General features: G+C 44.7%; 1 protein-coding gene across 2 annotated transcripts in view; it reads right to left on the minus strand.

Annotated features, from left to right (window-relative positions):
• The window catches only part of TAOK1 (TAO kinase 1), a 51,652-nt gene that overhangs the window by 18,039 nt on the left and 8,829 nt on the right, over positions 1 to 24,784 (minus strand). The window contains exons 2-4 of one of the 2 annotated variants that reach the window (XM_067472190.1): positions 12,625 to 12,863; positions 4,823 to 5,061; positions 2,635 to 2,706 (exon numbers count right to left, since the gene is read on the minus strand). In XM_067472190.1, coding sequence (XP_067328291.1) covers positions 2,635 to 2,706; positions 4,823 to 4,954 — 204 coding nt within the window. In that variant the 5' untranslated portion in view covers positions 4,955 to 5,061; positions 12,625 to 12,863. The remainder of the gene's footprint in view (positions 1 to 2,634; positions 2,707 to 4,822; positions 5,062 to 12,624; positions 12,864 to 24,784) is intronic. The other variant, XM_060756684.2, reaches the window with a different exon arrangement.

The raw sequence follows: 24,784 nt of genomic DNA on the forward strand, positions 1-24,784 counted from the left end.
GCCTGGCTGATTGCTGCCTGGGGGAATCCTTTGTTTGAAGGTGTTAGCTGGCCCTGTTGTTGTTGCTATTGCTATTGTTTGTTTGTTAAAAATGCAATACAACTGTTTGGTTTGCTCCTGGAAAGTATGGCCTTGTAGCTTCAAAGCCTGGCTGATTGCTGCCTGGGGGAATCCTTTGTTTGAAGGTATTAGCTGGCCCTGTTGTTGTTGCTATTGCTATTGTTTGTTTGTTAAAAAATTCAATACAACTGTTTGGTTTGCTCCTGGAAAGAATGGCCTTGCAGCTTCAAAGCCTGGCTGATTGCTGCCTGGGGGAATCCTTTGTTTGAAGGTGTTAGCTGGCCCTGTTGTTGTTGCTATTACTACGGGAGTAATAATAGGAGCAAGAGGTGCCTGTATTCAAACAAGCTGGGATTTTGGAAATGCCACAGAAACAGGGAAGGTCTCTATTTCCGACCGGGCCCAGAATCCCGAGCCTCTGGCCAAGTGGCTGAGTTGGAGCCAATGCGTGACATTCCTCCTTTCCCCGGCCAGCTCTGGCTGCTCAAAGCCGCCCCTAATCTGCCAGGACCGGCATTTTCCCACGCTCATGCCGCCGCTGTTATCTTTGTGGAGTTCCTCAGGACGAAATTGGTTCGGAGCGAAGGGGAGCCAGGATGCCGTTTCTGCCTGACCAGCCTTGTGATTCCGTTTGGCAGGCAAGCCCAGCGCGGTCGTATCTGCGCCTATCATTCCTAGCAAGTTTCCTTTTGTAGGCCGCAGGGAGGGAGGGATTCGGCAAAAGGCGACAAAGGAAAACCCGAACACCAATATGGTATGGGTTGCTGTGAGTTTTCCAGGCTGGCTGGCCATATTCCAGAAGCATTCTCTCCTGACGTTTCGCCTACATCTATGGCAGGCACCCTCAGAGGTTGAGGTCTGTTGGAAACTAGGAAAATTGGGTTTATATATCTGTGGGAGAAAGAACTCTTGTCTGCTTGAGGCAAGTGTGAATGTTGCACAAGTCTGAATTTGGTGTTGTGGCAATGTGGGGAGTCTCTTCACGCTTCAACACCCATTTTAGCACGGAGGGACCTTACTGGGTTGTATGACATTCCTATTATGGAGTTCAATGGGGTTCCATTTTTACTACACATACTTTAGACAAGCGTTTCTCAACCTGGGGGTTTGCTTATTTATAGTTATTTATTTCATGCATTTCTACTCCACCCTCGGGGAGGCCTCACACAAGCATGATATGATGCTATCAGCATATAAACAATCAAAAATTACATTTAAAACATTAAAATAATTAAAAACACATTATACAATTCATTAAACAATAATGCAATTAAAACCAAACCCAAATCAAGATAAATCTAATGTCGCAGATATCCTAAGTTTCTTGAGAAATGATTAGCATCAAATGGCCTTGCAGCTTCAAAGCCTGGCTGATTGCTGCCTGGGAGGGGATGTTGCAGGTATCCTAAGTTTCTTGAGAAATGATTAGCATTGAATGGCCTTGCAGCTTCAAAGCCTGGCTGATTGCTGCCTGGGAGGGGATGTCGCAGATATCCTAAGTTTCTTGAGAAATGATTAGCATTGAATGGCCTTGCAGCTTCAAAGCCTGGCTGATTGCTGCCTGGGAGGGGATGTTGCAGGTATCCTAAGTTTCTTGAGAAATGATTACCATCGAATGACCTTGCAGCTTCAAAGCCTGGCTGATTGCTGCCTGGGGGAGATCCTTTGTTTGGAGGTGTGAGATGGCCCTGATTGATTCTGACAAACCAACCTGGGCACAGCCTACTATTTGAGAACACACTCTCACCACCACCATGTCAAACAACACAGAGAAGGCCACTGAAATAATAATAATAATAATAATAATAATAAACTTTATTTATACACCGCCACCATCTCCCTGATGGGGACTCAGAGCGGCTAGCTCCGAAACCCACAAGCATGTGGACAGTTTCAACAGAAAAGAGGAAACTATGAAAATGGACAAAATCTGGCTACCAGTTTTTTAAAAACTCTAAAATCAGGATAGTAAATAAAGAGTAACACTAAAAAAAAAAAAAAACAGGAGAATTCCAGACAGGAAACAATCAGGACCAGCTAACACCCCTCCACAAAGGATTCCTCTAAGCAAGAATCAGCCAGGCCTTGAAGCTGGAAGGCCATTCAATGCTAATCAAGGTGATTAATTGTAACTGGTGCCTACAGACAAGAGTTTTTTCTCTCACCCTGGACCTTCCACGGATATATAAATCTCGCTTGCTTAGTTTCCAACAGACTTCACAACCTCTGAGGATGCCTGCCATTGATGTAGGTGAAACGTCAGGAGAGCATGCTTCCGGAACATGGCCAGACAGCCCAGAAAACTCACAGCAACCCAATGAGTCTGGCCATGGAAGCATTCGACAACATACAAATATGGTATGCTTCCATTCCCCCTTAAAGCTCATTTTGCACAAAGCAGTTGTCCCTTTCTTCTCCAAGGCAAACTGACACAGACAGAGGTCCTGCAAAGTCTCTCTTGGAGAGCGCTTCTTTTTGGCCTCCAAGACCATTTTTGGACCAATGTGAAGCGTTTCACCCAAGCACAGATACAGCGAGGCCTCTGAACCTCAATTGTACGGCCAATTCACGCACCTCGTTGGACTGTTTCCCGCTATAAGACATCTTCTTGATGGCCACCACTTCATTGGTTCGGACATCGCGTGCCTGCAAGGCCAAAGACACAACAAGGCATGAATACTCCAGGCTAGCAGAAATTCCCATCAAAACTTGGAAAAGCATCCTTATTCCCATCTATCTAGACATGTTGATATATATATTTGTGTGTGCATTTCCCTCCTGCAATATTTGCAAGCCCAATATATCTATATTCATATCTATCTATCTAGATATCTGTCTATATATAGATAATTATATCTATATAGGATTTGCAAAGACTTGCAAACATGTGAGGGGAAAATTCATACATATAATAATGTGTGTGTGTGTGTGTATACACACACACACACACACACACACACATATATGTACACAAACAGATATATAGGTACCTCTATATATTTATTGACATCTATATCTATACAGGATTTGCAGACTTGCAAACATGTGAGGGGAAAATTCATACATAAAATAATATGTGTGTGTGTGTGTGTGTGTGTGTATATACACACACACATATGTACACAAACAGATATATAGGTACCTCTATATATTTATTGATATCTCTATCTATACAGGATTTGCAGAGACTTGCAAACATGTGAGGAGAAAATTCATACATAAAATTACACACACAAACATACATACACAAACATATACAGGTACCTCTATATATTTATTGATATCTATATCTATACAGGATTTGCAGAGACCTGCAAACACTTGAGGAGAAAATTCATACATAAAATTATATATATATAGAGAGAGAGAGAGATACACACACACAGATATATACATACATAAACAGATATATAGGTACCTCTATATATTTAGCAATATCTATACCTATACAGGATTTGCAGAGACTTGCAAACATGTGAGGAGTGTGAGGAGAAAATTCATACATAAAATTACATAGACACACACAAACACATATATAGGTACCTTTATATATTTATCAATATCTATATCTATACAAGATTTGCAGAGACTTGCAAACACTTGAGGGGAAAATTCATACATAAAATTATATATATATATACACACACACATACACACATATACATACGCACACAGATATACAGATATATAGGTACCTCTGTATATTTATCAATATACAGGATTTGCAGAGACTTGGAAACTTGTAAGGGGAAATTAATATAAAATAATGGATACATATAGATACAGATACATGGAAATCTCGAGATATCTATATGTATATAGGATTTGCAAAGACCTGCAAACATATGAGGGAGAAACTTCCAGGGAACAAAAATGAACATATAAAGTTAATATATTTAGAAACATATACAAAAAAGCCAGGAAATTGGGTGGGTTTGAAAGAGAGCCATTCAAACAAGGAGGACATGAAATATATCCTCCTCCCCTCCTTTTTGACTGGAAAAGAAAACACACTGTTAAGGGAGGGGAAGAGGAGAGAGAAATAGATCACACAATATTGCAAGCAATGGCCTTCAGGCTCCTGAAAAACGTATATCTTTGAGTATATATGGTATATGTTTTCCTTGCCCTGCTACCTGGTGCGAGGCACCCTCTGCAGAGACTGGAGCCCCCAGCTGTGTCCCGCACCCTCGGCTGACAATAGCAACCAGTATATGGCTCCGCAAGGCATCTCTGTTCCCACACAACAACGTGCTTTTGTTCAGCCTGCTATTGTTCCCGGGAGGCACTTGAAGAGGACACTGGAGCCAAGTACTAAGGCCCTTTGGGACAAGCCCCCCATTCAGGGCAGCCCAACAGAAGGGGGGGGGGCAATTATAAAAGGCAAAGGTGGCTTGCAAGTTGTAAAAGAACCCCACAAAAGTGCCCAAAACACAAACCCTACAAAGAAAACAGAACCATAACAATAATAAACAGAAAACCCAGCTTTTTGTTTTGGTTGAGCATGCCTTGGAAAGGACAGAGTCAACCATCAAAGCCCTACTGAAAGAGACAGGGAGGGAGTCTAGAAATTAGGGGCAGTCACTGAGAAGGCCCTGTCTTGTTGAGTCCCATCAATGTACCCTTGAAGAAGGTGGGACCAAGAGACAACCTCCTCAAAAGAAGAGAGAATAGGGCCCTTCAAATGTATGTTTGCGATGTGACTCTTTGGGCCCGCCAAGCTGGAGTCGATCCATTCCCAAAGTCCCCCAAGCCCTCTTACAAAATAAACGGCGCCGAAGCTGCCATGGCCGATCTCTCGGAGGTCTGAGAAGAGCTTCTCCGGGTCCTCCTTGAAGAAGAGCTCCGCGACCTCCGGGTCCTTCAGGCTGCCCGCTCGGTTGGTGGATGGCATCCTGACGGACCTCAAGACCAACTATCTGGGTTTGGAGTGCCACTGCTGCCGCCGCCACCGAGGCCCCGGGCTCATCTGCACGAATGGCACGTCGTCAGCATGGATCACTGCGAACAGAGAAGAGGAGGGAATGGACACGTTAGGAGGAAGAGTACACGTCATCACGATGCCCACAGGCGTACGTTGAGTTTCCTCCATGCTTGGTCCTTGGGCATCGTGGAAGGACCCAACGTTTAACTAGTATGATCTATATAAATAAAAATGTAAAGTCCGTTTGTGGGATTAACATAACTCAGAAACCACTGGAGGAACTAATGAATTGACACATAATTTGGACACTATATCCCTAACAGAACGAGTGACCATCACTCATAAGCCCCCCAAAAATACAGCGGAAAGGACTTAAAAACCCCCAAAAGCTAAATGACAATATAGAAAGAAAAGAGAAGGAAGAGGAAGGGAAGGAAGGGGAGAAAGGAGAGGGAAGGAAAGAGAAGGAAGGATGGAAGCAAAAAGCGAAGGAAGGAAGGAAAAGGAAGAAAGGAGAGAAAGCGGAAGAGAAAAAGGGGGGAAGGAAGGAAAGATAGAGAAGGAAGAAAAGAGAGAAAGGGGAAAGAAAGAAAGAGAGGAGGAAGGATGGAAGCAAAAAGCGAAGGAAGGAAAGAGGTAGAGAAGGAAGAAAGGAGAGAAAGCAGAAGGAAAAGGAAAAGGAGGAAGGAAGGAAAGGGGTAGAGAAGGTAGAAAGGAGAGAAAGCAGGAAAGAAAAAGGGGGAAGGAAGGAAAGAGATAGAGAAGAAAGGAGAGAAAGGGGAGGGAAGGAAAGAAGGAAAGAGAGAAGGAAGGATGGAAGCAAAAAGCGAAGGAAGGAAGGAAAGAGGTAGAGAAGGAAGAAAAAGAAAAAGGGGGAAGGAAGGAAAGAGGTAGAGAAGAAAGAAAGGAGAGAAAGCGGAAGAGAAAAAGGAGGGAAGGAAGGAAAGAGGTAGAGAAGGAAGAAAGGAGAGACAGCAGAAGGAAAAGTAAAAGGGGGAAGGAAGGAAAAGGATAGAGAAGGAAGAAAGGAGAAAAAGGGGAGGGAAGGAGAGAAGGAAGGATGGAAGCAAAAGGCGAAGGAAGGAAGGAAAAAGGTGGAGAAGGTAGAAAAAGTGGAAGAGAAAAAGGGGAGGAGGAAAGAGGTGGAGAAGGAAGAAAGGAGAGAAAGCAGAAGAGAAAAAGGTGAGAAGGAAGGAAAGAGGTAGAGAAGGAATGAAGGAGAGAAGGAAAGAAGAAAAGGGAAGGAAGGAAGGAAGGAAAGAGGGAGCAAAGGAAGGAGGGAAAGAAGAAGAGAAAGAGGGAGGGAAGGTTGGCCACAGCAATGCATGGCAGGTACCACTAGTCTCCAATATAAAGGATGTCCAAAACAGGTACGCCCGATTATTATACAATTATTGGGGGGGGGGGGGGGGTTATGCAATGACGCTCCCCGTTTGCAATTAGATCACCCACAGTATATTCCCACCATCGTTTCAGAGGCTCCAGCAAGCCTGTTTCTATAGCAATGGAGCCAGAAAGGAACGAGGAGAGTGTGCCGAATGCGGAGAAGACCTCTCCCGTTCCACCAGAATCTCTGCAAACGTCAGGTGCAATTTCAGGAGGAAACTGTGACGACATCTGAGGCCGCTTCCAAGGTACAGAGGCATCAGCTAAGGGCTGCAGAGGGATCCCCCTCAACTAGGATCCAAACAGCAATGGATCCGGACCACACTTTGCCCACCTTGATTTGTGGGAGTTGTAGTTCACCTACACCCAGACAGCACTGAGAATCCAAACACCGATGGATCTGGATCACACTTGGCACACAGACCTGGTATGCCGAAATTTGATTACTGGAGGGCTTTGCGGGGAAGTGACCTTCCTTTCTGGGAGTTGTAGTTCACCCACAACCAGATAATCTGTGACTTCCACTGATGATGGACCTGGACCAAACTCAGCACACAGAATCCCCATGACTTTCTCAACCTACTGGAGGGGTTTGAGGGGACTGACTCACCATGGTGGGAGTTGTAGTTCACCCTACAGCCAGAGAGCACACTGAACCCCTCCAATGACGTATCTACCGCAGACTTGCCCAACATAACAAACTTGGAGTTTATTTATTTATTTATTTATTTATTTAATTTGCTATATTTATATACCGCCGTTTCTCAGCCTAGCTGGCGACTCAACGCGGTTTACAACATAATATAACAATCAACAATATACAGTTAAAAGCATAAAAAAACATAAAAAACATAAAAACACAATTCATACATCAATACCAATCCAGTTCGACTCTTAACTAAAAACGTGATCCAGTTCGTCATCCATATTGCCAGTCCTTTAGTCAGTTACCATTCGTTGCATTGGGTTAACCAAATGCCTGCTTAAACATCCAGGTCTTCAATCTTCTTCGGAATATCATCAATGAAGGGGCTGATCTTACCTCCAAGGGCAGGGCGTTCCATAGCCGCGGGGCCACCACAGAAAAGGCCCTGTCTCTCGTACCCGCCAGCCGCACCTGTGAAGCAGGCGGGATAGAGAGCAGGGCCTCCCCAGAAGATCTTAGGGTCCTGGCGGGCTGATAGGCCGAGATACGTTCGGATAGTTTCAGGGGGTTAACCTGGCATTATGGGAGTTGTAGTTCACCCACAACATTATTTTCGACAATTGAAAAACTAACATCCAGAGAGCCCACTGAACCCTACTGATGATGCATCTAAAGAAACATTGACCAGAATAACAAACTTTATGTACTGATGGAGTTCTTCTGGGTTAACCTGGCATGATGGGAGTTGTAGTTCACTCACATCCTTATGCATTTGGTACAATGACAAAACTGCAATGCCCAATACCCAAGCTTATGTGTATTGGGCATGTGTGTGTGTGTGTATAATTTGGACAACAAACCAGATAATTCCCAAGGTAACCAAGGTATTGTGGGAAATGTAGAGGCTACCCTTGCTCAGGGCCGTCATAAGAACGAATATACTACCAGAAGGGAATATACACTCGGCATATATACCAGAATATACTCTCTCGGCACACTGGAAGCAGGGATCTGCTATCTACTGGAGACATTCCTGGCCTGGGAGGAAAAGTCAACAAGGCTACAACTTAATCCTTGCTCTGAGAAGGAATTTAACCTCCCAGAACAAGGCTGGGTGTTTGTCTCCTTCTCCACGGACAGCCCATTGCCAAAACAATAGCCAGAAACCTCGGGAAGACGGGAAGGGGGGACGGGTCAGCGAGGGGCCTCCTGACAAGTGACACAGCCATCCTGGAGACATTCTTCTGGGCTCAAGCAATCATGAGGTCATGCTTCTCCCTTGAAGGCCCATCTGGCTAAGAGGGAAGGAGGGAAGGGCTTTTCCAAAAGAGAACAGGGCAATCCCACAACGCCCCTTCTTCCATGCATCTCATCACCGGAGAGGTGGGGTCTTGACACCTCTGCCCTCCCTAACTCTGGACAAAAGCCACGGGAAAGAGCTGGACGTAGGGACAGACCAATTGGAACACAAGGAAGGCCTTGAAGACCAGTCTAACACTATGCCCTGAACCGACAATCAGTTGCCCCACTGGGAAAACCCCAAGTCACCACAATGAGATCTGGGGTGCCATCAAAAATCACCACCACAATGAGATCTGGAGTGCCACAAAAAGCACCCCCAGAATGAGATCTGAGATGCCACCAAAAGCGCCACCAAAATGAGATCTGAGATGCCACCAAAATCACCAGAATGAGATCAGGAGTGCCACCAAAAGCACCACCAAAACGAGATCTAGAGTGCCACCAAATCACCATCAAAATGAGATCTGGAGTGCCACCAAAATCACCACCAGAATAAGATCTGGGATGCCACCAAAAGCACCACCAAAATGAGATCTGAGGTGCCATCAAAAGTACCACCAGAATGAGATCTGGGATGCCACCAAAAGCACCACCAGAATGAGATCTGGGGTGCCATCAAAAGCACAACCAGAATGAGATCTGGGGTGCCACCAAAAGCACCACCAGAATGAGATCTGGGGTGCCACCAAAAGCACCACCAGAATGAGATCTGGGGTGCCACCAAAAGCACCACCAGAATGAGATCTGGAGTGCCACCAAAAGTACCACCAGAATGAGATCTGGGGTGCCACCAAAAGCACCACCAAAATGAGATCTGGAGTGCCACCAAAAGCACCACCAGAATGAGATGTGGGGTGCCACCAAAAGCACCACCAGAATGAGATGTGGGGTGCCACCAAAAGCACCACCAGAATGAGATCTGGGATGCCACCAAAAGCACCACCAGAATGAGATCTGGGGTGCCATAAAAAGCACCACCAGAATAAGACCTGGAATGCCACCAAAAGCACCACCAGAAGGAGATCTGAGATGCCACCAAAAGCACCACCAGAACGAGATCTGGGGTGCCACCAAAAGCACCACCAGAATGAGATGTGGGGTGCCACCAAAAGCACCACCAGAATGAGATGTGGGGTGCCACCAAAAGCACCACCAGAATGAGATCTGGGATGCCACCAAAAGCACCACCAGAATGAGATCTGGGGTGCCATAAAAAGCACCACCAGAATAAGACCTGGAATGCCACCAAAAGCACCACCAGAAGGAGATCTGAGATGCCACCAAAAGCACCACCAGAACGAGATCTGGGGTGCCACCAAAATCACCATGAGAATGAGATCTGCGGGGCCACCAAAAAACAAGGACCACTGTACAAGAATATCCCCACCTATGGAAGAGGACAAACACAGTGGTTGCAGAAAGAAAACCCAGAGGAGAACCAGGCTAGGAAGGTCCTATATATGATCTCCAAAGTTGCCACAGGAGGAACAGGCTGGGAAGGTCTTATATATTATCTCCAATATTGCAATTTGTATTATTAACCTTATAAGAGGGGTGGGTATAAGACGACCTGCCTTTGCCATCTGTTTCTCAAGTGCTTTCTTTCAGCAACCCTCTCCCCCCCCCCCCCCCTTACCCTGGAGAAGTGGTCACCCAAGGTTTCTGAAACAGAAAGGAGCTTTACTGCAGTTTGGGACCGCTGCCCACAGGCCTAATCCCCCACAAAACAACCTTGACTGGGGCTATTCAGTTCAGCTCAATAAGGTCTACACAAACCAGAGCTTGCATCGTGGCCGTTATCGCATCGCTGGGAATGCAAACACAACGTCCGTACAAGGGCCAAAAGTGGATCACGTGGCAACGATACTGTCCAGGAATGGCTATGGGTCAGTCTACAGAGCCATTTGGGGTTCACCTGATGGAAGAAAAGGCCTCCACTGGGCATCACCATCATCTTTAAAATGTAAAATAAGCAAATTATAATTTCAGAATAGGAACTGACTTCAAACTACAGGAAAGGAGACTCCACCTGAACATTAGAAAGTAACTGTAAGAGCTGTTCAGCAGTGGAACTCTCTTCCCTGGACTGTGGTGGAGGCTCCTTCTATGGAGGCTTTGAAACAGAGGCTGGATGGCCATCTGTCTGGGGTGCTTTGAATGCAATTTTCCTGCTTCTTGGAAGAATGGGGTTGGAATGGATGGTCCATGAGGTCTCTTCCAACTCTATGGAGAAATTCTAGAGCAGTGGTTCTCAACCTGTGGGTCCCCAGGTGTTTTGGCCTACAAATCCCAGAAATCCCAGCCAGTTTACCAGCAGTTACGATTACTGGGACTTGAAGGCCAAAACATCTGGGGACCCACAGGTTGAGAACCACTGTTCTAGAGCAAGCTTCTCCAGATGTGGGGTTATTTTTTGTGTAGTTTCATACACTTGAGGCCCTTTTGCATGGTTTGAGGCAGTGTTTCTCAACCTCGGGGTCGGGACCCCTGGGGGGGTCGAGAGGGGTCGCCAAAGACCATCAGAAAGCATTGTATTTTCTGTTAGTCATGGGGGTTCTATGTGGGAAGTCTGGCCCAATTCTATCATTGGTGGGGTTCAGAATGCTCTTTGACTGTAGGTGAACTTTACATCTCAGCAACTACAACTCCCAAATGTCAAGATTCTATTTCCCCCAAACTCCACCAGTGTTCACATTTGGGCATAATGTGTATTTGTGCCAAGTTTGGTCCAGATCCATCATTGTTTGTGTCCACAGTGCTCTCTGGATGTAAGTGAACTACAACTCCAAAACTCCCAAGCAACTACAACTCCCAAATGTCAAGGTCTATTTCCCCCCAAACTCCACCAGTGATCACATTTGGGCATATTGTGTATTTGTGCCAAGTTTGGTCCAGATGCATCATTGTTTGTGTCCATAGTGCTCTGGATGTAAGTGAACTACAACTCCAAAACGCAGGGTCAATGCCCACCAAACCCTTCCAGTATTTTCTGTTGGTCCTGGGAGCTCTGTGTGCCAAGTTTGCTTCAATTCCATCATTGGTGGAGTTCAGAATGCTCTTTGGTTGTAGGTGAACTATACATCCCATCAACTACAACTCCCAGATAACAAAATTAATCCCTCCCCACCCCATCGGTATCCAAATTTGTGCGTATTGGATATTTGTGCTGAATTTGGCCCAGTGAATGATATTACATCCTCCCTATCAGATATTTATATTATTTATTTACTTACTTTATTTGTATACCGCTCTTCTCAGCCCTATGGCAACTCAGAGCGGTTAACAACAATAATTCAGTATACACAATAGGAAATCATTGGACATTTAAAAACAGTAGCATAGCAATTAATTAGACACCAATACATCAATATAACAAATCCATCACATCTCATCAATAAAATCAGAATACAATTTCATTATCCATTATTCCGTGTTCCAATAGTCAATTACACTCCATTATACTGCTTGATTGAATGCCTGTTCAAACATCCAGGTCTTCACTCTCCTCTGAAATGCCAATAAAGAGCGGGCCGATCTGATATCTGTAGGAAGGGCGTTCCACAGCTGAGGGGCCACCACTGAGAAGGCCCTGTCTCTTGTCCCCGCCAGGCGTACTTGTGAAGCCGGCGGGACCGAGAGCAGGGCCTCCCCAGACGATCTTAATGTCCTAATGATTCTTAATTGGAGTAATGATTCTTAATTGGAGTAAAATTAGAATTATGAAGTAACAACACAAATAATGTTATGATTGGGGGTCACCACAACATAAGGAACTGTATTAAGGGGTCGCGGCATTAGGAAGGTTGAGAACCACCGGTTTGGGGGCAAGCCTTCCCTAAAATCACACTGATTTTTTTTTAAATCGGAGGGTTGCAGACGCTTTGAGGAACTGTGGTGGCTCCAGGGGAAACAAACGTGAGTTTCAAAGAATCTGAATTTAGAAAAATTCAGAAAAATTAAGATTAGTATTCCTCAATCCCAGCTATGGCTCCCAGGAGAAAAATCCACCAGTCCATCTTCCACCAGTTTCCAAGCATTCACCCCTCTCTCCCTCACATGACCAAAAAGAAAAAAACTTCTTTGCAAATACATGCCGAGGACGAATCAAAAATACAAAACTTGCCTTTGTTCCTCTTTCCTAGTGGAAGAAATGCATCTCTAGCAAAGTCCTGAGAGTGGAAGGCTTATCTGTTCAGCCTCACCCGAATTTTTGGAAGGCTAAAAGTGCCTCCCCATTAAAAAATACAAAAAGAGAGAGATCCTACCTAAATATTTTGGAAGGAATGGATGTAGAAAACTACCAAACCTCAGAGGCTGCCAGTTGGGGCATGGAGATGTCAGCGCTCCACACATCGAGTTCCTTCCCCAGGCGCACTCCGCAGAGGCTGACACTCATGTCAGTGGAATGAGTCCCATTCGGACAAGCGAGAACTTGCCACTTCTAAGGCCTGGAGTTGTGCAGCAGCAAAGCAAACTTCCCAAGGAATTTGAGGGAAAGGAAGGGGAGATGGACGGTGGCGGCGAGGAGGCTTCCCGGAAGTGTATCTGTCTAAAGAGGGATTATGAAAAATCCCAATGTCAGCATCGGAACATGAGTAGCTGGCTTAACTGCTCTGAAGCGGCTCTTCCAGAGGTCAGATGTGAAAGGACTTGGGCCCTGACCTTCTATGGAGGGCCCCTTGGCCTATACGGAAAAGGAACCAGGCACTCAGCCAGCCAAGCCGTCTGGAGAATCTCACAAGGTGGTGACTAGGTTTCCACTCCACGGCCGCCGTCAAAGGGCTCCTTTGCTTCCAACACAGCTCTCCAAACCTGGATTCTGGATCAGCAAAGGAGGACCGGCAGCGTCACGATGACAGCCGCAACCTAGATCTCGGTGCTCACGCCATGAGCTCAGAAACAAGCTCGGACTTGAGCCTCCCTCTGTTCATTTAAATATAGAAATATTCTCCCTTGCAAGCAGGGTCATCTCTCCCTCTCTCTCAGACTTTCACAGGATGACTCACGGTTTGGGTTCATGTATGCATTATCGGAACTCAACTCCTCTCCTCGGGCGAGTTGGAATCGCCTGCAAAAGGCCAGGCTTCTTGCAAACCTGGAGACTGTTTCTTACCCTTCTTTCACACAGGGCAGCAAGGCTAAAATATTTGCCAGCCCTATATATGTAGATTCAAACCTATCAAGACATGTCTGTCTATATATGTGTGTGAATTTCCTGCTACAATATTTGCAAGCCCTATATATCTATATTCATATCTATCTAGACATGTCTATATATATATATTTGTGTGTACATTTCCTTTTGCATTATTTGCAAGCCCTATATATCTATATTCATATCTGTCTAGACATGTCTCTATATATTTCTGTGTGCATTTCCCTCCTACAATATATGCAAGGCCTATATGTCTATATTCATATCTATCTAGCCATGCCTATATATGTGTGTGCATTTCCCCCTGCAACATTTGCAAGGCCTATATATCTATATTCATATCTATCTAGGCATGACTGTATATACATTTGTGTGTGGATTTCTTCCCTGCAATATTTGCAAGCCCTATATGTCTATATTTATATCTATCAAAACATGTCTATATATATTTGCGTGTGAATTTCCCCCTGCAATATTTGCAAGCCCTATTATCTATATTCATATATATCTACCTAGACATCTCTATATATATAGATAATTATATCTATATAGGATTTGCAAAGACTTGCAAACATATCAGGGAAAAAGTCATATATGAATATATATATATGTGTGTGTGTGTGTGTGTGCGTGCGTGTGTGTGTGGATTTTGATCTGAACATGCTCTTGTTGTGGCACCAACAGCAACTAATTCTTTTTCAAAGCTACCAAAAAAAGCAAAATTAAAAACATTATAAATCAAGAGAAACTGCCATGGAATGAATTACTCCTTCTGAAAGAAGCGAATGAGAGCTCACAAGTCAAACTCTGCAGTCTCCAGCATTTGTGATATACAGGGTTAGTCAAGTACTTTTACGTCCGTTTCCAACTCCTTCCCCCAATAATCCATTACATTGGAGGTACTCTTTTCCAATTCTATACTTCCCAAGGCTTTTGGTCAGTTTTAGGCTCTGATCTCACAGCCACCTCTCCTTCACAGCAAACCAGAGGAAGCTGGAAAGGCATAAAAAACACCTTACGAGTTCATTGATAAGCATGTGCCGGTTGTGTCAGGCCCAATCGTCGCCCGGGATAAACCGGAGAGTGCATCTTGGAACGCACACATTGCAACACCACAGCCAAAGATCAACAAGGGTGGGCAAGCTGTGTTTCAAGGAAACTTGGTCAAAGTGCGCAAGAAGCACCTCCCTGGCGTATTCTCAAATATATATATATATATATCAGACAACACCCAGCATAATGTGTAATGCATCTGGAAGAGAAAACAGGTGTGGTCCTCCAGGCCCTTTGGTGCTACGGCAAGAAACCACAAGTATGCATGAAATGATCAGATTCCTCTCTGCGCAAAGAAATGGACTGACCTGAAAACCAAACACCAGGACAGAGAGGGGCTCAGCAAACAGAAAAACGAGTACATAGGCTCCCTCGACAAATCTGAAAGTCAGAGCGTTCAGACCATTCCTGTCTGTGAAGGGAGAGGAGAGGTCTCTTAAGGTAAGCCATCCCATTGGGGAGGAGGGGAGAGGTATCTGTTTATCACCACCTTCAAAAATCAACAGTTTCATAGTTGACAAGGCCCCAGGTGAAGAACACAACCATCGCACTTCACCATAATTCGATGCAACGACAGGAACAGACCCCACAGCTAGTCATGTCACTTCGTACAAATGGGAAAAGATAGGTGCTCCTCTCCAAGGTGTCACCTTTAGACTCAAATCCGCTGCCAGAGAAAAACTTCTGGTCTCTCAACTTTCAGAGCTGGGATCTGCAGAAAGAGAGAGTATGGTGTTGGTTAGGCCTGGGTTCGAGTGTCCACTTGGACACGGGCAACTGGCTCAGAGGTATGAGGAAACCAAACGAAAGCAAGGAAGGAGAGGCTCTGAAGAAGGCACGTGTTGATGACCTGTGGGAGCATCATACGAGTGGTGAGACAGACAGATACGTCTTTCACAAGTGGCAAACTGGCTCTGACTGGCCTGCTCAAACCTATTAAGGCTGGAGCTCAATAGCTTTGCATGCAGGACTAACCAGCAAAATCCCTGACTTGTCACAACCACACAACTCAAGACACAAAAGCTCCAGACTGACGTTTCTCAGCAGAAGAAGAGAAGAGAAAATCCACACCAAGGTCTTCTTCATGCTCCTTGTATCTCTTCTGATGGAGGCTGGAGGGAATACCGCTCTGAAAGAGCAACTCTAGGTTCTTCATCCACATCCAGGTGAGATCTCCTCATTCAACATCAAGATATAGGAGATTCTGCTAAGTGTCAACAAAGGCTTCAATTGAAAGTGCCTGGTAAGCCTTGGTTGTAGAGCAGGACTATCTATCTGTTATTTACAAGATCTGGATATTAATGCTACACCTCATCCTTACCTGTGACCACACCAGAACCTGCCAAAGCAAACACGCAACATATAATCCCCACCCCAGCAAGCTGGCTGGTACAACCTGGGGATCACAACCAGACACAGTGAAGACATCTGCCCTTGCGCTTTGCTACTCTGCTGCTGAGCACACATGCCCAAGTGTGAAACACATCTCATGCTAAAACAGGAGATGTGGCTCTTAATGAGACATGCTGCATCATCACAGGATACCTATGGCCCACACCACTGGAGAAATTACACTGTTTAGCCAATATCACACCACCTGACATCCACTGGGAAGTAGCAGCCAATAGTGAAAGGATCAAGGCACTGACATCTCCGACCCATCCCCTGTTCGGATATCAGTCAGCATGCCAATGGCTTAACACAAGAAATAGTTTTCTAAAACCTACAGAGATACTTGCATGAACGCCTCAGCAAGCGAGAGTCCAAAAGTGGCAGGCTAAAACCCAGCACCTCAAGTCATGGCTGATATTTTATTTAGAACATTTATATCCCGTCCTATCTCAACCTCTGCAGAGGGACTCAGGATGGATAACAACAATAACAACAAAAAACAAAACATAGGTACAAATATGAAGTAAAAAGAGTATAAAACATTATAAAAACATTAAAACAACATTAAAATAGCTTCCACAGATATACTCACAGGAACACCTCAGCAAGCGAGAGTCCAAAAGTGGCAGGCTAAAACGCAGCACCTCAAGTCATAGCTGATATTTTATTTATTTTATTTATGACATTTATATCCCATCCTATCTCAACCGCCGCAGAGGGACTCAAGATGGCTAACAAAAACAAAAATCCATGAGTATACATATGAAGTAAAAACAGTATAAAACATTATAAAAACATTAAAACAACATTAAAATAGCTTCCACAGATATACTTGCAGGAACCCCTCAGCAAGCAGGAGTCCAAAAGTGGCAGGCAAAAAAACCCAAAACTTCAATCAGTGGCTGGCACCAGATGAGAGACTTCCTCCTGGGCACACAGAAGACTGGATAACTTGGAAGGTGTTGAACAAGCTCTAGCACCACAAGATGCAGAGCTAACCTTACGAAATGGGGCCACAAAGTGGAGTCCACAACGTGCGAGGATGGAGAAGAGCACACCACAGACAGCCTGTTACAATGCAGCCTGCGCCCTGCCACATGCACAATGGAGGACCTTCTTATAGCAACACCAGAGGCACTCCAAGTGGCCAGCTTCTGGTCAAAGGACATTTAATATAATGCCAAGTTTCTAAAATCTCTATTTTTTTAAAAAAAATACATCACAACTGTATCCTTGGTTCACTCCTGATACGATAACTAAATAATAGGCCTGGTGAAGCCATAGTTCTAAATCAGAGGTCCTCAAACTAAGGCCCGAGGGCCAGATACGGCCCTCCAAGGTCATTTACCTGGCCCTCACTCAGGTGAGAAGATTGGTGAGAAACATGCAAATGTGAGTAGATCAATAGGTAACGCTCTGGTAGGAAGGTAATGGTGCTCCATGAAGCCACGCCAGCCACATGACCCGGGACAGGGGTCCTCAAACTATGACCCGGGGGCCGGATACAACCCTCCAAGGTCATTTACCCGGCCCTCGCACATGGTCAACCTAAGTCTGAAACGACTTGAAAGCACACAACAACAACAACAACAACAACAACCTTATCTTATCAGCCAAAAGCAGGCCCACACTTCTCACTGAAATACTAATAAGTTTATATTTGTTAAAATTGTTCTTCATTTTAATTATTGTATTTTTAAGTGTTTTTTGCACTACAAATAAGATATGTGCAGTGTTCATAGGAATTTGTTCATTTTTCATTCACAGTTTGAAGGACTGTGATCTGACCCTCTGTCTAAAACGTTTGGGGACCCCTGTTCTAAATGGTTCTAAAGTACCGTACTTGCAAAACTAAAGATTTGGTGGTGAAAATTTCAGAACTCTAACAAAACTTTCAAAATGTAATTATTATTTTGTTATTGGTGATTTTTATGATAGAACCAATTAGGAATTGCCATTTATAATGAAATTTTGAGAGTTTTGTTAGCGTTCTGAAATTTTCACCACCAGAACTTTAGCTTTTAGAACAATTTAGAACCATGGATTGACCAGGCCTAATAAATAAGAAAGCTGGCAACACTAAAAACCATTAAAAAAGCCCAGGATGTATTGCAGAAAATGGCCAACACATATCAAGTACAAGGCCCAACTCTTTCCTGGGCAAAAGTTAGAGGAGTGTGAATGGATTTCTCGGCCACTCTCTTTATTGTGGCCTTTTTCTGTATTTTGGTGGCACCCCTCAACCAAATCAATGCAGAGACGATGGGCAGGCTGCCCAAATTCAGCTCCCTCCTAGCTATTCACCCCTGGCTCAGAGCCACTGGCCAAAGCCCTTCCACTCTCCCCACCACATAAGGCGGCATTGTATGGCCCAGAATTCCTGAAGGCAGCCGGCTCAGAAGGGCGGCCAAGCGCTCTGGGCAAAGGCATGGGACTATGACGGCTTGTGGCCGAAACCCTAATCCACACAAGCCAAAGGAGGAAAAGGGGAAACAAATAATGGCAGGAGACTCATTCCACGAAACCAACGCTTTCAGAAGCATCAATGCAACACAGGGGGCCATGCAAAGTGTGTGACGCTGCTGGCCAGAGAAACTGGTAGAGCAGGGCTGGAGCGAGTGTTTCGTCCACCGACCAGGTCAAGAATCTTGCTGGAACCAGGCTCATTGTGCTCACAAATTAATGCACAGGAATGAGGAAGGTGCCTGTCCTGCGTGCTTTTTGTGTTCCCTTGAAACACACCTATGAGCTTGACTTCAAGTTCAAGCCCCATCGGTATACAAAATCCACTCGACAAAGGAAAGAAGACAGTGAGACTGGGACATTTCTCAACGCAAATGGAAAAAGTATATAATGTAATATAATATATTGTATATACATACAATATTTACTAGCCACCCCGTGCCACACGTTGCTGTGGCCCAGTCTGTGTATATGTGTTTTGTGTGTGTGTATGTGTGTGTATGTTTATTTATTTATTTACGACATTTATATGCCACCTTTTCCACCCTGAAGGGGACTCAGAGTGGCTTACAAGATATATAAAGAGAAAGAATGAGGGAAGGAGAGAAGGAAGGAAACAAAGAAGGGTAGAGAAGGAAGGAAGGTGCGAAGGAGGGAGAGAAAGAGGGAGAGAAGAGAAGAGAAAGAATGAGGGAAGAAGGAAGGAAAGAAGGGTAGAGAAGGAAGGAAGGTGAGAAAGGGAGAAAAGAGAAAGAATGAGGGAAGGAGAGACAGAAGGAAAGAAAGAAGGGGAGAGAAGGAAGGAAGGCAAGAAGGAGGGAAGAAAGAGGGAGAGGAGAAAGAATGAGGGAAGGAGAGAAGGAAGAAAATAAAGATGGGTAGAGAAGGAAGTAAGTAGAGAAGGAGGGAGAGAAAGAGGGAGAGAAGAGAAAGGAGGAGGGAAGGAGAGAAGGAAAGAAAGGAAGAAGGGTAGAGAAGGAAGGAAGGCGAGAAGGAGGGAGAGAAGAGAAAGAATGAGGGAAGAAGGAAGGAAAGAAGGGTAGAGAAGGAAGGAAGGTGAGAAGGAGGGAGAGAAGAGAGAATGAGGGAAGGAGAGAAAGAAGGAAAGAAAGAAGGGTAGAAAAGGAAGGAAGGTAAGAAGGAGGGAGAGAAAGAGGGAGAGAAGAGAACGAATGAGGGAAGGAGAGAAGGAAGGAAAGAACGAAGGGTAGAGAAGGAAGGAAGAAGGAGGGAGAGAAAGAGGGAAAGAAGAAGTGAAGGAGAGAAGGAAAGGTAGAGAAGAAAGGAAGGAGAGAAGGAAATAAAAAAGTGAAAGAGGGAAGGAAGGAGAGAAGGAACGAAAGAGAGAAAGAGGGAGGGAGGGAAGGAAGGAGACAAGGAAGGATGGAACCAAAGAGTAAAGGAAGCGAGAAAAGAAACAGGTAGAGAAGGAAGGAAGAAGAAGGGAAAGAAAAAGAGGGAGGGAAGGAAAGAGAGAGGGAAGGAAGGAAGGAAGGGTAGGAAAAAAGGAGAGAAAGAGGGAGCGAAGGTTGGCCACAGCAAAGCGTGGCGGGTATAGCTAGTAAATAAATAAATAAGTGGGATGATAGAGGATTCATCAGGACTATCTCTGCCAAATCAGCACAGTATGCAATATTTCAAATCAGCTTCCTCTTCCAAATCAGAATATTTTATCAGCATACGAAACCCAAACACAAGACCAAAAAACTCTTTATATACCATGAAAGATCTCCCAAGCTCACCTCTCACAGCCCTGTGGACAAACAACAGAAGGCCTTACTCAATACATCATGTGTTGGTAGAACAAAAATATCTGCCCAACTGCGATAGTTATAAAACCAAGCAAAGAGAGAGAGAGAGAGAGAGAGAGAGAGAGATAAAAGTTGCAAATCTCATGACTTCACAGCTTGGAGATTTTCTCCCATTTTCCCATTTAAAAAAACTTGTTTAAATTTTTTTCCCTACTCTTTCAAATGGAACACAAGATAAAAAAATCAGGGTCAGCTAATCAACTCCCAACAAAGGATTCCCCCAGGCAGGAAGCAGCCAATCCTTGAAGCTGCAAGGCTATTCATTCAGTGCTAATCAAGCTGATCAAAATCTAGCTACTAGTATTAAATGAGGATGCTAAATAAAGAAGAACACTCAAAAACAGGGGAATTCCAGACGGGAAACAATCAGGGCCAGCTAACATTTCCAAACAAAGAATCCTCCTGGCAGGAAGCAGCCAAGCAATGAAGCTGCAAGACTATGCAATGCTAATCAAGCTGATAAAAATCTGGCTACCAGCATTAAATGAGGATGCTAAATAAAGAACACCCAAAAAAACACCCCAAAAAAATTCCAGACAGGAAACAATCAGGGCCAGCTAACACTTCCAAACAAAGGATTCCCCCAGGCAGGAAGCAGCCAGACCTTGAAACTGCAAGGCCATTCAATGCTAATCAAGGTGGCCACACCTGCCTCCAACAGACAAGAGTTCTTTCTCCCACCCAGGACATTCCACAGATATACAAACCTCACTTGCATAGTTTATTTATTTATTGACAACATTTCTATGCCGCCCTTCTTAACCCGAAGGAAACTCAAAGTGGCTTACAAGATATATATACATACAATATATTATATTATTAGCATAGTACAATATCAGTATTATATATTACTTTATTGTATTATACTGAGCTGCTGAGCTTGCTGACCGAAAGGCTGCAGGTTTGAATCCAGGGAGCGGCGTGAGCTTCTACTGTCAGCCCCAGCTTCTGCCAACCTAGCAGTTCGAAAACATGCAAATGTGAATAGATAAATAGGTACCGCTCCGGCAGGAAGGTAACGGTGCTCCATGCAGTTATGCCAGCCACATGACCTTGGAGGTGTCTATGGACAACACCAGCTTTCGGCTTAGAAATGGAAATGTGCACCACACCCCAGAGTCGGACACGACTGGACTTCATGACTAGCATTTGATGGCCTGACAGTGCCTGGAGCAAACTTTTGTTGAGAGGTGATTAGATGTCCTTGTTTGTTTCCTCTGTTGTTGTGCTGTTGTAATCTTTGAATTTTTTAATACTGGTAGCTCCAGCTGCTGCAGCTAGGTGTGAATGTTTCAACTGACCACCTTGATTAGCATTTAATGGCTCGGAAGTGCCTGGGGGGAATCTTTTGTTGAGAGTGATTTGATGTGCCCGATTGTTTACTCTCTGTTGTTTTGCTGTTGTAATTTTTGAGTTTTTTAAATACTGTTAGCCAGATTTTGTTCATTTTCATGGTTTCTTCCTTTCTGTTGAAATTGTCCACATTTTTGTGGATTTCAATGGCTTCTCTGTGTAACCTGACACGGTGGTTGTGAGAGTCGTCCAGCATTTCTGTGTTCTCAAATCATATGCTGTGTCCAGGTTGGTTCCTCAGGTGCTCTGCTATGGCTGACTTCTCTGGTTGAAGGAATCTGCAGTGCCTTTCATGTTACTTGATTCATGTTTGGGTGCTGCGTTTGGTGGCCTCTATGTAGACTTGTCCACAAAATCTGGCTACCAGTATTAAAAAAACTCAAAAATTACAACAGCAAAATAACAGAGAGTAAACAATCAGGCACATCAAATCACTCTCAACAAAAGATTCCCCCCAGGCACTTCCAAGCCATTAAATGCTAATCAAGGTGGTCAGTTGAAACATTCACACCTAGCTCCAGCAGACAAGAGTCCTTTGTCCCACCCTGGTCATTCCACAGATATATAAACCCCTTTTCCTAGTTCCAACAGACCTCACTACCTCTGAGGATGCTTGCCATAGATGCAGGCGAAATGTCAGGAGGAAATGCCTCCAGAACATGGCCATATAGCCCAGAAAAACCTACAACAACCCAGTGATTCCGGCCATGAAAGCCTTCGACAATACAGAAAAACAATGTATTTCATACAGATTGAAGAAGCTTTCCTTGCATGGGAAGACACCTCATGGACAGAAAGGAGCAGAGATCCAAAACAAGAGAGCACATTTTTTGGGAGGGAAGACTAAAGCAGAGTCAAATCCCCCGGTCAGCTATGCTTGCCCTTGGGACCAAGCTGCAAGCCAAACTTGCAAAACAGAATCTCACTACGAGGAAAGCAACAAGCGGGATTGTGTTCTAAGGACCAAGGCAGCCCGAAGATGGGTGCCAAGCATCCTCCTGGCAGCATGAATGATGAGTAAGAGTCATACCTATGTGGCGTGCTTCAGAATTTAGCTGGGAGTGAATGGCAGAACCTGCTCAATTTAAGAACAGTTATTTAACAAACCCAGCTCCTAAAAATACCACACAATCGACGATCATCATTATAAACGGAACATATAGGCCTAATGCCTTCCTTTTCTGGCTGCCAAAATAACCACATCAAGATCTCAGGATTAGTCATGGTATTTATCAATAAACTGCACACACGACAACACAATTTTTGAGTTTTGCCCAGTTCCTGGAACCACACCCCTTGCTGAGCTGTCAAAGCGATCCTACTTACGTAGAGGCGATTTTCCAAGCAGCCTCCCTGGGCAACCAATGAGTAAGGCACTCAAACAAGGAGGAGGGGAGGCGCAGAAACCTGACATCCCAAAGGACATCGTGGACTGGATGCATTGCAATGCTCTTTTGCTGCCAGGCACAACCCATCGCTGAAGGGAATCAACATAAAGGTCTTTTAAAAATATATAGGTCACTGTTATTAACTCGCAAGAAAGGCAGAGAAAGGGAAAAACCGAGGGATTTGTATAAAAACATGCCTATTCACCCAAAGGGACAGACCCTCCAAATGCACAAAGCGGAACGAAAGAGGTGCAGCATTTCTTTATCTTGCATTTTTTGCAAGCACAATCTGAGCAACAAAACCACTCACGTGTAAAGGAAATACAACGGGTGGAGGGCAAATTACGGTCCCTTTTCAGTCATTTTCTGCCCAGAGGCCAAGGGAGGATCCCGGCCCATAATTTTTGCAGTGCCTCTCAATAGTTAGGCACTTCCCCTTGCCTTGAGGTAGTGCTTCTTAACCTAGGAGTTGGGACCCCGGGGGGGGGGGGGGGTCATGAAAGGGTGTCAGAAGGGTCACCAAAGACAGTCAGAAAACAGTATTTTCTGTGGACAATTTCAACAGAAAGGAGGAAACCATGAAAATGAACAAAATCTGGCTACCAGTATAAAAAAAACTCTGAAATTACAACAGCACAACAACAGAGAGAAGAAGGACATATAATCACCTCTCAACAAAAGATTCCCCCAGGCACTTCCAAGCCATTATATGCTAATCAAGGTGGTCAGTTGAAACATTCACACCTAGCTCCAGCAGACAAGAGTCCTTTGTCCCACCCTGGTCATTCCACAGATATATAAACCCTTTTTCCTAGTTCCAACAGAGCTCACTACCTCCTCTGAGGATGCTTGCCATAGATGCAAGCGAAACGTCAGGAGAGAATGCCTCTAGACCATGGCCATATAGCCCGAAGAAACCTACAACAACCCATTTTCTGTATTGTCGAAGGCTTTTATGGCTGGAATCACTGGGGTGTTGTATCTATGGCAAGCATCCTCAGAGGATGCTTGCGATAGATACAGGCAAAACGTCAGGAGAGAATGCCTCTAGAACATGGCCATACAGCCCAAAAAAAACTACAACAACACAGTATTTTCTGTTGGTCGTAGGGGTTCTGTGTGGGAAATTTGGCCCAATTTTATCATTGGTGGGGTTCAGAATGCTCTTTGATTGTAGGTGAACTATAAATTATAAACTCGGTCATATTGAGTATTTGTGCCAAGTCTGGTCCAGATCCATCATTGTTTGAGTCCACAGTGCTCTCTGAATGTAGGTGAACTATAACTCCCAAACTCAAGGTAAAGGTTTTCCCCTGACATTAAGTCCAATTGTGTCAGACTCTGGTGATCATTTCTAAGCTGAAGAGCCAGCATTGTCCATAGACACCTCCAAAGTCATGTGGCCAGCATGACTGCATGAAGCCCCGTTAAGTTCCCACCGGAGTAGTACCTATTGATCTACTCACATTTACATGTTTTCAAACTGCTAGGTTGGCCGAAGCTGGGGCTAACAGCAGGAGCCCACCCCATTTCCAAAGCGGTACCTATTGAGGTACTCATCTCCATTTCTAAGCCGAAGAACCGGCGTTATCCGTAGACATCTCCAAAGTCATTAGGCTGGCATAACTGCATGAAGTGTTGTTAGATTCCCACCGGAGCAGTACCTATTGATCTACTCACATTTACATGTTTTCAAACTGCTAGGTTGGCCGAAGCTGGGGCTAACAGCAGGAGCCCACCCCATTTCCAAAGCGGTACCTATTGAGGTACTCATCTCCATTTCTAAGCCGAAGAACTGGCGTTATCCGTAGACATCTCCAAAGTCATTAGGCTGGCATAACTGCATAAAGT

The sequence above is a fragment of the Anolis sagrei genome, chromosome 11 (assembly GCF_037176765.1).
Source record: "Anolis sagrei isolate rAnoSag1 chromosome 11, rAnoSag1.mat, whole genome shotgun sequence".
NCBI lineage: Eukaryota > Metazoa > Chordata > Lepidosauria > Squamata > Dactyloidae > Anolis > Anolis sagrei.